Source organism: Crinia signifera, chromosome 12 (genome assembly GCF_055691185.1).
Source record: "Crinia signifera chromosome 12, ASM5569118v1, whole genome shotgun sequence".
In the NCBI taxonomy this organism is placed as follows: domain Eukaryota; kingdom Metazoa; phylum Chordata; class Amphibia; order Anura; family Myobatrachidae; genus Crinia; species Crinia signifera.
The window spans coordinates 1,686,604-1,698,862 of record NC_139228.1 but is presented as its reverse complement, the minus strand read 5'-3'; the positions used below and the strand labels follow the sequence as shown (position 1 = coordinate 1,698,862).

The window sequence follows — 12,259 nt, the reverse complement described above, 5'->3', positions numbered from 1 at the left end:
GCTGCACTCTTAGTGATGTCACTGGCTCCTAGTGACTTGCTAGGCTGCACTCTCAGTGATGTCACTGGCTCCTAGTGACTAGCTAGGCTGCACTCTTAGTGATGTCACTGGCTCCTAGTGACTAGATAGGCTGCACTCTCAGTGATGTTACTGGGTCCTAGCGACTGGACAGGCTGCACTATAAATAATGTCACTGGGTCCCAGTGACTGGATAAGCCACACTCCTAGAGACTTGATTTGCTGATATTACTCTACTAGACATAATGTATGGCTACATTTTTTTCCTGTATACAGACCCTTTGCAGAGACAGCATACACAAATATGACGATTGCAATACAGAGCTTCGGCCAGGTGAGGTATCTTTGTAACATCGTGTCCTGCGAGTACCATACATAAAAATGAATCAGCAATGAGACTCGTGCAGCTGTGTTTTCCTTTTATATATACAAGACACATTTATCCATTAAATTTAGAACACAGTACAAAAAAACACATCAACTAATGATTCGTACAATGCAGAATTCATAGCAATCCTTCCTAATGTATACAGAGGTGATGTGCACCCATCCCCTCTCTGACCTCTGCAAAAAGAGGTTAAAATAAAGGAGGGGGGGGGAGGAAGAGTGAGGGGGTATAACAAAACATTATAATAATAATAATAAGACCAGCCTTCTGCCAAAATAGGAAACATTTCATAATTCGAATGCAGAAAATGGGAGGATACAAATTCTATATTACATAAAAGGGAGAGGGGGGGCAGCACAGACGGATGGAGAGAGGGGAGGTTTATCAATGCTTTTGTGCCGATCAGTTCAGTTTTGCAATGTTCTTTGTTCGGGGAAACGTCCGTCACTAGTTGGTTCCCCAGCTATAGCTGTTGTAGGCGGACTTGCTGGCCTGAGACTTTTGCGGCATGGAGGCGCCTTGGGTTCGCTGTCCGGAGCCAGTCTATGGAGAGAAGCAATGCAAGGTGCCAGTAAGTAAGGTGTCAGTTCTTAAGGGCATCATCGTAACCCAGTTTGGTTGCAACTTGCAGAACGCTGCACTCTTAAATTAACCAAATATTTACTATGACACGAACAGCCAAGTGGAATTAAAATGCAATTTACACAGAATTTTACTGTACATGTATCCAAAAAAGGGGCCAAACTGGACAGCAACAAAAAAACAAAACCCTACAAAACACAAATTTGAAAAACAGCGCCAAATGCAAAATCTCTTATGCCCCAAAACAGCTAAAGCCAGGATAATGGGCATTTCCTATGACATTCGGATCTGCGCTCAACACTCCGTCCCATCACCAATGGCTCACCATAATATCACAATTCTAAATACAATAACGAACATTAATCCAAGATGTGGAGTACCATTATTATATACCCCTGAGTATAGGTCTGATCAGGCGAAACAACTGACAAGAGCATTCTGGGAAAGTGGGCTTCTTCCGCTAACAGGTAACTGGTAACACAACTCACGCACCTTTCACCAATCAGTGGCACAGAAGTGATTGTGAGTGGAGAGTGCACACTTCCCAGCATGTGAGTGGAGTGCCGCCATGTGCGGGCCATGTGCGGGCCTCGGTGTCACAATTACCTGTTCATCGTGCAGCAGCTGGTAGCACAATATCTGCAAAAACTGGTGCAAAGCGGCCGGATATGCAAAATAAAGGGATAGATTGATTTTTTTTTTAGCATGGGTGAGAGAGCACCAACCCAACAGTGGTGGAGGGGCTAGCACAAGTCTCTCGTCACTGTGATGGCATAACTATCTGTGCCACACAGGGAATAACAAGGGCATGGGAACCTCTTTAGACTTCAAAAGTGTACAACACTATGGGCCCGATTCGTGTGCAGGGTAAATACTGGCTGCTATGGCATGTAGCCCACAAGTTATACTGCTTTATGTGGGATCCGGTGTATAGCACTGATCACTGTACTGTAGGTGAGATATTACAGGTGACGTATACGGTGATCTCTCTCCCTCTCTGTGCCCTGGGGATCCGGTGTATAGCGCTGATCACTGTGCTGTAGGTGAGATATTACAGGTGACGTATACGGTGATCTCTCTCCCTCTCTGTGCCCCGGGGATCCGGTGTATAGTGCTGATCACCGTACTGTAGGTGAGATATTACAGGGGACGTATACGGTGATATCTCTCCCTCTCTGTGCCCCGGGGACCTGGTGTATAGCGCTGATCACTGTACTGTAGGTGAGATATTACAGGTGATGTATACAGTGATCTCTCTCCCTCTCTGTGCTCCGGGGATCCGGTGCATAGCGCTGATCACTGTACTGTAGGTGAGATATTACAGGTGACGTATACAGTGATATCTCTCCCTCTCTGTGCCCCGGGGATCCGGTGTATAGCGCTGATCACTGTACTGTAGGTGAGATATAACAGGTGACTTATACAGTGATCTCTCTCCCTCTCTGTGCCCCGGGGATCCGGTGCATAGCGCTGATCACTGTACTGTAGGTGAGATATTACAGGGGACGTATACAGTGATATCTCTCCCTCTCTGTGCCCCGGGGATCCGGTGTATAGCGCTGATCACTGTACTGTAGGGGAGATATTACAGGTGACGTATACAGTGATATCTCTCCCTCTCTGTGCCCTGGGGACCTGGTGTATAGCGCTGATCACTGTACTGTAGGGGAGATATTACAGGGGACGTATACGGTGATATCTCTCTCTCTCTGTGCCCTGGGGATCCGGTGTATAGCGCTGATCACTGTACTGTAGGTGAGATATTACAGGAGACGTATACAGTGATCTCTCTCCCTCTCTGCGCCCCGGGGATCCGGTGTATAGCGCTGATCACTGCACTGTAGGGGAGATATTACAGGTGACATATACGGTGATCTCTCTCCCTGTCTGTGCCCTGGGGATCCGGTGTATAGCGCTGATCACTGTACTGTAGGTGAGATATTACAGGTGACGTATACAGTGATCTCTCTCCCTCTCTGTGCCCTGGGGATCCGGTGTATAGCGCTGATCACTGTACTGTAGGTGAGATATTACAGGTGATGTATACAGTGATCTCTCTCCCTCTCTGTGCCCTGGGGATCCGGTGTATAGCGCTGATCACTGTACTGTAGGTGAGATATTACAGGTGATGTATACAGTGATCTCTCTCCCTCTCTGTGCCCCGGGGATCCGGTGTATAGCGCTGATCACTGTACTTTAGGGGAGATATTACAGGGGACGTATACAGTGATCTCTCTCCCTCTCTGTGCCCTGGGGATCCGGTGTATAGCGCTGATCACTGTACTGTAGGTGAGATATTACAGGTGACGTATACGGTGATCTCTCTCCCTCTCTGTGCCCTGGGGATCCGGTGTATAGCGCTGATCACTGTACTGTAGGGGAGATATTACAGGTGACTTATACGGTGATCTCTCTCCCTCTCTGTGCCCCGGGGACCCGGTGTATAGCGCTGATCACTGTACTGTAGGTGAGATATTACAGGTGATGTATACAGTGATCTCTCTCCCTCTCTGTGCCCTGGGGACCTGGTGTATAGCGCTGATTACTGTACTGTAGGTGAGATATTACAGGTGACGTATACGGTGATCTCTCTCCCTCTCTGCGCCCCGGGGATCTGGTGTATAGCGCTGATCACTGTACTGTAGGTGAGATATCACAGGGGACGTATACCGTGATCTCTCTCCCTCTCTGTGCCCTGGGGATCTGGTGTATAGCGCTGATCACTGTACTGTAGGTGAGATATCACAGGGGACATATACGGTGATCTCTCTCCCTCTCTGTGCCCCGGGGATCCGGTGTATAGCGCTGATCACTGTACTGTAGGTGAGATATTACAGGTGACGTATACGGTGATCTCTCTCCCTCTCTGCGCCCCGGGGATCTGGTGTATAGCGCTGATCACTGTACTGTAGGTGAGATATCACAGGGGACATATACGGTGATCTCTCTCCCTCTCTGTGCCCCGGGGATCCGGTGTATAGCGCTGATCACTGTACTGTAGGTGAGATATTACAGGTGACGTATACGGTGATCTCTCTCCCTCTCTGTGCCCTGGGGATCCGGTGTATAGCGCTGATCACTGTACTGTAGGGGAGATATAACAGGTGACGTATACGGTGATCTCTCTCCCTCTCTGTGCCCTGGGGATCCGGTGTATAGCGCTGATCACTGTACCGTAGTTGAGATATTACAGGTGACGTATACGGTGATATCTCTCCCTCTCTGTGCCCTGGGGGGATTCAGTATTGAATCCCGGCGTTCAGAATCCCGACGCCGGAATCCCGACAGCCGAAATGCCGACAAGGGGGGGACGTGGATCGCCCCCCCTTGCGGGCTCGCTGCGCTCGCCACGCAGCACTCGCCACGCAGCGGGCCCGGTGCCTCGCTACGCTCGGCACACTAATTTATTCTCCCCCAGGGGTGTTGTGGACACCCCAGGAGGGAGAATGTGTCGGCATTTCGGCGGTCGGGATTCCGGCGTCGGGATTCTGAACGCCGGGATCCCGACCGCCGGGATTTTAACTGCATCCCCCCTGGGGATCCGGTGTATAGCGCTGATCACTGTACTGTAGGGGAGATATTACAGGGGACGTATACGGTGATCTCTCTCCCTCTCTGCACCCCGGGGATCCGGTGTATAGCGCTGATCACTGTACTGTAGGTGAGATATCACAGGGGACGTATACAGTGATCTCTCTCCCTCTCTGTGCCCTGGGGATCTGGTGTATAGTGCTGATCACTGTACTGTAGGGGAGATATTACAGGTGACGTATACGGTGATGTCTCTCCCTCTCTGTGCCCCGGGGATCCGGTGTATAGTGCTGATCACTGTACTGTAGGGGAGATATTACAGGTGACATATACAGTGATCTCTCTCCCTGTCTGTGCCCCGGGGATCCGGTGTATAGCGCTGATCACTGTACTGTAGGTGAGATATTACAGGTGACATATACAGTGATCTCTCTCCCTCTCTGTGCCCCGGGGATCCGGTGTATAGCGCTGATCACTGTACTGTAGGTGAGATATTACAGGTGACGTATACGGGGATCTCTCTCCCTCTCTGCGCCCCGGAGATCCAGTGTATAGCGCTGATCACTGTACTGTAGGGGAGATATTACAGGTGACGTATACAGTGATCTCTCTCCCTCTCTGTGCCCCGGGGATCCGGTGTATAGCGCTGATCACTGTACTGTAGGTGAGATATTACAGGTGACGTATACGGGGATCTCTCTCCCTCTCTGCCCCCTGGGGATCCGGTGTATAGCGCTGATCACTGTACTGTAGGGGAGATATTACAGGTGACATATACAGTGATCTCTCTCCCTGTCTGTGCCCCGGGGATCCGGTGTATAGCGCTGATCACTGTACTGTAGGTGAGATATTACAGGTGACGTATACAGTGATCTCTCTCCCTCTCTGTGCCCCGGGGATCCGGTGTATAGCGCTGATCACTGTACTGTAGGGGAGATATTACAGGTGACGTATACGGTGATCTCTCTCCCTCTCTGTGCCCCGGGGATCCGGTGTATAGTGCTGATCACTGTACTGTAGGTGAGATATTACAGGTGACGTATACGGTGATCTCTCTCCCTCTCTGTGCCCCGGGGATCCGGTGTATAGCGCTGATCACTGTACTGTAGGGGAGATATTACAGGTGACGTATACGGGGATCTCTCTCCCTCTCTGCGCCCCGGGGATCCGGTGTATAGCGCTGATCACTGTACTGTAGGGGAGATATTACAGGTGACGTATACGGTGATCTCTCTCCCTCTCTGTGCTCTGGGGATCCGGTGTATAGCGCTGATCACTGTACTGTAGGGGAGATATTATAGGTGATATCTCTCCCTCTCTGTGCCCCGGGGATCCGGTGTATAGTGCTGATCACTGTACTGTAGGTGAGATATTACAGGTGACGTATACGGGGATCTCTCTCCCTCTCTGTGCCCTAGGGATCTGGTGTATAGCACTGATCACTGTACTGTAGGGGAGATATTACAGGTGACGTATACAGTGATCTCTCTCCCTCTCTGCGCCCCGGGCATCCGGTGTATAGCGCTGATCACTGTACTGTAGGTGAGATATTACAGGGGACGTATACAGTGATATCTCTCCCTCTCTGCGCCCCGGGCATCCGGTGTATAGCGCTGATCACTGTACTGTAGGTGAGATATTACAGGGGACGTATACAGTGATATCTCTCCCTCTCTGCGCCCCGGGCATCCGGTGTATAGCGCTGATCACTGTACTGTAGGTGAGATATTACAGGTGACGTATACAGTGATATATCTTCCTCTCTGCGCCCCGGGGATCCGGTGTATAGTGCTGATCACTGTACTGTAGGGGAGATATCACAGGGGATGTATACAGTGATATCTCTCCCTCTCTGTGCCCTGGGGATCCGGTGTATAGCGCTGATCACTGTACTGTAGGTGAGATATTACAGGGGACGTATACAGTGATATCTCTCCCTCTCTGCGCCCCGGGCATCCGGTGTATAGCGCTGATCACTGTACTGTAGGTGAGATATTACAGGGGACGTATACAGTGATATCTCTCCCTCTCTGTGCCCCGGGGATCCGGTGTATAGCGCTGATCACTGTACTGTAGGTGAGATATTACAGGGGACGTATACAGTGATATCTCTCCCTCTCTGTGCCCCGGGGATCCGGTGTATAGCACTGATCACTGTACTGTAGGTGAGATATTACAGGGGACGTATACAGTGATCTCTCTCCCTCTCTGTGCTCCGGGGATCCGGTGTATAGCGCTGATCACTGTACTGTAGGGGAGATATTACAGGTGACGTATACAGTGATATCTCTCCCTCTCTGTGCCCCGGGGATCCGGTGTATAGCGCTGATCACTGTACTGTAGGTGAGATATTACAGGTGACGTATACAGTGATATCTCTCCCTCTCTGTGCCCCGGGGATCCGGTGTATAGCGCTGATTACTGTACTGTAGGTGAGATATTACAGGTGACGTATACGGTGATCTCTCTCCCTCTCTGCACCCCGGGGATCCGGTGTATAGCGCTGATCACTGTACTGTAGGGGAGATATTACAGGTGACGTATACAGTGATATATCTTCCTCTCTGCGCCCCGGGGATCCGGTGTATAGTGCTGATCACTGTACTGTAGGGGAGATATCACAGGGGATGTATACAGTGATATCTCTCCCTCTCTGTGCCCTGGGGATCCGGTGTATAGCGCTGATCACTGTACTGTAGGGGAGATATTACAGGTGACGTATACGGTGATATCTCTCCCTCTCTGTGCCCTGGGGATCCGGTGTATAGCGCTGATCACTGTACTGTAGGGGAGATATTACAGGGGACGTATACGGTGATCTCTCTCCCTCTCTGCGCCCGGGGATCCGGTGTATAGCGCTGATCACTGTACTGTAGGTGAGATATTACAGGTGACGTATACGGGGATCTCTCTCCCTCTCTGTGCCCTAGGGATCTGGTGTATAGCACTGATCACTGTACTGTAGGGGAGATATTACAGGTGACGTATACGGTGATCTCTCTCCCTCTCTGCGCCCCGGGCATCCGGTGTATAGCGCTGATCACTGTACTGTAGGTGAGATATTACAGGGGACGTATAGAGTGATATCTCTCCCTCTCTGTGCCCCGGGGATCCGGTGTATAGCGCTGATCACTGTACTGTAGGGGAGATATAACAGGTGACGTATACAGTGATATATCTTCCTCTCTGCACCCCGGGGATCCGGTGTATAGCGCTGATCACTGTACTGTAGGGGAGATATTACAGGTGACGTATACGGTGATCTCTCTCCCTCTCTGTGCTCTGGGGATCCGGTGTATAGCGCTGATCACTGTACTGTAGGGGAGATATTATAGGTGATATCTCTCCCTCTCTGTGCCCCGGGGATCCGGTGTATAGTGCTGATCACTGTACTGTAGGGGAGATATTACAGGGGACGTATACAGTGATCGCTCTCCCTCTCTGTGCCCTGGGGACCTGGTGTATAGCGCTGATCACTGTACTGTAGGGGAGATATTACAGGGGACGTATACAGTGATCGCTCTCCCTCTCTGTGCCCCAGGGACCCGGTGTATAGCGCTGATCACTGTACTGTAGGGGAGATATTACAGGGGACGTATACAGTGATCTCTCTCCCTCTCTGTGCCCTGGGGATCCGGTGTATAGTGCTGATCACTGTACTGTAGGGGAGATATTACAGGTGACGTATACGGTGATCTCTCTCCCTCTCTGTGCTCTGGGGATCCGGTGTATAGCGCTGATCACTGTACTGTAGGTGAGATATTACAGGTGACGTATACGGTGATCTCTCTCCCTCTCTGTGCCCCGGGGATCTGGTGTATAGTGCTGATCACTGTACTGTAGGGGAGATATTACAGGTGACGTATACGGTGATCTCTCTCCCTCTCTGTGCCCCGGGGATCCGGTGTATAGTGCTGATCACTGTACTGTAGGTAAGATATCACAGGGTACGTATACGGTGATAACTCTCTCTCTACCACCCGTGGATATGGTGTAGTGTTGATCACTGTACTGTAGGGGAGAGATTATAGGTGATGTATATGGTGCCCCGGGAACTCGGTATATAGCGCTGATCACTGTACTGTAGGTAAGTTATCACAGGGGACGTATACGGTGATCTCTCTCTCTAAAACCCGTGGATATGGTGTAGTGTTGATCACTGTACTGTATGTGATTGATATTACCGGTGACATACACAGTAATTACCATTGTGTTGCTAATTAATCTAATTCTTCTACATGGTAATAATGACTTTGCATATCTCTGGAAACACACAATACAAATCACATTGGCCTGTTACCTCCCACAGTAAGGGGCCTGGGTTACCTGAACATCCTGCTGGAGGTGGTGGTGAAGTATCTGGGAGTGGGGCTGCTGATGTGGGGCCAGGATGTGCATGAATGGAGCCGGGGGATAGGCGGTTGCTGTGGCTGGGTTGATGGGGCCCCCACTTGCCAGCGCCGAGGGCAAGTTGAAGGACGTGGCCGGGGTACCAGTGTGGAAAGCCTGCTTCTCGAACGATTGCTGAAAGAGAAAGGATGAGAAGACAGAGGTGAGGGGACATTGGCAGCAGCCACTGCTGTGCTGTCACTAAACGCTGACCCTTCCTGGCTGCAGACTGAAAGGACAGTGGGAAGAATACGGAGGGGAAGCCGAATGCTAGTAAGATCCCATAAGCCTTGTGCAAACATGCGAGCCTCTGCCACACAGAAGTACATCTTGTGACATACCTGCGTCTTAGAATAGACGGAGCCCGAGATATCAGGAACACCGGTGTTACTGGAGGTGACGGACACACCTGCGGGGATAGCACAGCACATTTGCACATAGTTCTTGGCTGATTTTCCAGCGCAAAATTGAACCCAAGCCAGCTAGAAATAATTAGAATACTTTTTGGCACACCCCATGTTCTTCTACTCAGCCCATTGGGGTATGCTAAGGCAAACAGCAGCGTTTCAGGTAGGTACAAGACCTGTAGCACTTACACGTTATAGAGCTTGTCTGGCCAGCGAGCGGCTCCGTAGCCATTGTGAAACTTTACATCCCAGCATGCCTTGCCAGTTTTAGCCTTCCGTAAATGCAAATAGTGGTAAGACATGCTGGGACTTGTAGTTTCATTACAGATGGAGCGCCACACGTGGGCCAGACCAGCTGTAAAGGGAAAGTCATCCCGCAGATAGACCAAGGCTCCGGGGTACACAGCAGCGGACAGATCTAAAGGGAGATCCAGGAGCATTTCTAGTCTGTGCAGTTATGTGAGACAATGCAGCAGCAATACGAATCATTGCCTGCCAAGATAACAACCCTAAGGTGTCCGTATCCTTGGGGTGGGCCTAAGGGAGGTGATGGCCATTGGTCGCAGTTTCTCACAAGCTTACACCTCATTGGCGACACTCTAGGAGCAGAGAAAGAATCTTCCCTAAGTATAGGCTATTTAAATACTGTGTGTCGGGTTCTAAAACCTACTCTGCCAATCAGGTTAGTGCCAGCAATATATAAGGGAGTTATTTTTTACTAACAGCCTTTAGGCCAAGGAAATGATTGCCCTTTTACAGTTTGGGCATAAACTTTATCATTATCATCATGTTTAATACCTGAAGCCTCATGAAAAGAAACCCCTAAGTTTATTCCCTAATGCAATATATCCAAGTAATTAACATTAGAGCATCAGTTGGTGTAAGTAGGAAGAAGACATGGTGCAAGAGAGCATTAAAGCAGGTCACGGAGCAGGAATTACACACGAAGGGAGGGGGAGTGCAATAGAGGCAGGGGCAATGGAAGGGACATAGGGAAGTAAGGAAGGGAAGTGAGCAAGGGGGAGGTAAAGAAGTGGCAGACTTCAGGGAAGGAAGGGAGGTGGCAGTGAGAAAGAGGAGGAAGAGAAGTGGTAGGAAGCAGCTGGGAGAAGGAGGAAGGTAAGTGGCAGGGAGAAGGAAGGAAAGTGGGCAAGGGAGAAGTGGTCGGAATAGGCAGGCAGAAGGGAAGTGGCAGTGAGCAGCAGGGAGGAGGAAGGTTAGTAAGATTTAGGAGCAGGGGAAGGGAAGTGGCAGGAGGAAGTTAGTGGCAGGGGGAGGAGGAATACAGTGGCAGGAGGAAGGTAAGTCGGCAGCAGAGGGGCAAGGATGTAAAATGGAGCAGCAGAAGATATGGTAAAGGAAGTGGCAGTGAGCAGGCAGGAGGAAGGGAAGTAAGATGAAGCACAGAACGGGATGGGGTGAAGGGGAGATGTAGGGAGTAGGCAGGACCTGAAGTACATAAAAGACAAGGAAATTAAGCTGGAAGCAGAGAGAGCACTTACCAGCGCCTGGTCCATTGGTGCAAGCAGCAGCAGGTTTGATTTGAGCAGGAGAAGCCCCACTAAATGCACCCTTACAGAAATCCCCCACGCTGGAAACCTGGCCCAAGTCCTCAAAGCCTGTGAATAGACACAGCCCTCAGCATAGGAAGGGACCCCCAAGCTCATTCACTGACACATACCCAAGCATAACCACCAGGAGGAGCATTCTGTCAAACCCTCATCCACCCCCCCACAGTACACTGCTGGTATGTGAAACCTGACAAGTGGGATAGAAAGATTCCTGGGCCGGGTATCGCAGACATTGCTCCCTTTTCCAGGGGAATGAACAAACTAATCTTGTGCCTCTTGCAAGTAGAACCACGTTGGTGCCCCAGCTCCGGTTCTCATTTATTAACGCCTCCCAACAGTGACCCCCCTGGAATGGCTTTAAATGGACAGCTGCTGTCCTGCTGCTGCTCAGACCACCAGCGGGGGCAGATGCTCTGCTGTAGTGAAAAGTTAGGACAGAGGCAGGGAAGAGCAGGAGTGGAGGCAACTGGGGATGGGGGAGTGGTGGGGGGTGCACTGAGGAGTAAATGATTCAGTTCGCAGCTAGACCAGAGAGCCCGGGCCACAGGAGATCCCAAAAACAAAGCTTTGCATTGTCTGCTTTTAAGGTAAAACACTACATTGCTCAGCACCGTACAGACCACCAAGTGTGAGGCTACGGACCACTGTATTTATGTGTTTGCCTGATGAAAATGACCCCATCACTGACCCATAGTTAGCGTTTCCCTTACCAGTGTTGTAAGCGTGGGAGCCATAGCTGGGAGCTTGCTGGAAGGCCCCAGCCGATGTATTAACTCCGACATTCACCCCGTGCTGCTTTGTAGTGGTAGGCGCCACCTAGGGGGGAGAGAAGAGTGAAGTGTGAGCTCAACACCCACCGGATCAGCAGGACAAGTCTCTGTAGCTGCTAGACAACAGGTGACACTTCAGAGACATTGGCAGGCGAGAATGCGACAATTTGCAGCCAGGACTGTGTGTCCTCTTCACCCCAGCTGCAATGTCTGTGTCCTTACTGCATGCTGATCTGATACTACATAATGCTCTGCCCTCCCACTCCGGTCATCCGTTCTCATGTGTGGTGACATTGGCATGCCCGCAGTCCAGTGGTTATGGCAGAACTGTAAGTGTACATAATCAGTGTGGGGTCATTGAGGGAATGACTGACGTCTGCAGGACAAAAGCAGCGTGGCAGAGAGTGCCAAGACCACCAGTGAGAGGACCAATGCCAGACAAACAGAAGGCAGGCCGTGTTCTCACCTCAGCACGGAGAATTCGGGAACGTACCTGGAGAAGATCTCCAACATAGGGGAATAGAGTCCATAGCGGGCAGACACTCTCCCGGGTCTATAGCCGTGTGCAGGGAGACTAGAGTGCTGCAGTTCTAGCTACCAAAC

General features: G+C 50.7%; 1 protein-coding gene across 6 annotated transcripts in view; it reads right to left on the bottom strand.

Moving 5' to 3' along the window:
* Positions 1–422: 422 nt before the first annotated feature.
* The window catches only part of UBAP2L (ubiquitin associated protein 2 like), a 26,938-nt gene continuing 15,101 nt past the window's right edge, over positions 423–12,259 (bottom strand). For 2 of the 6 annotated variants that reach the window (XM_083165987.1, XM_083165988.1), the window contains exons 25-29: positions 11,597–11,702; positions 10,818–10,934; positions 9,250–9,317; positions 8,846–9,043; positions 423–949 (exon numbers count right to left, since the gene is read on the bottom strand). In XM_083165987.1, coding sequence (XP_083022113.1) covers positions 854–949; positions 8,846–9,043; positions 9,250–9,317; positions 10,818–10,934; positions 11,597–11,702 — 585 coding nt within the window. In that variant the 3' untranslated portion in view covers positions 423–853. The remainder of the gene's footprint in view (positions 950–8,845; positions 9,044–9,249; positions 9,318–10,817; positions 10,935–11,596; positions 11,703–12,259) is intronic. The other 4 variants (XM_083165990.1, XM_083165992.1, XM_083165989.1 and 1 more) reach the window with 3 other exon arrangements.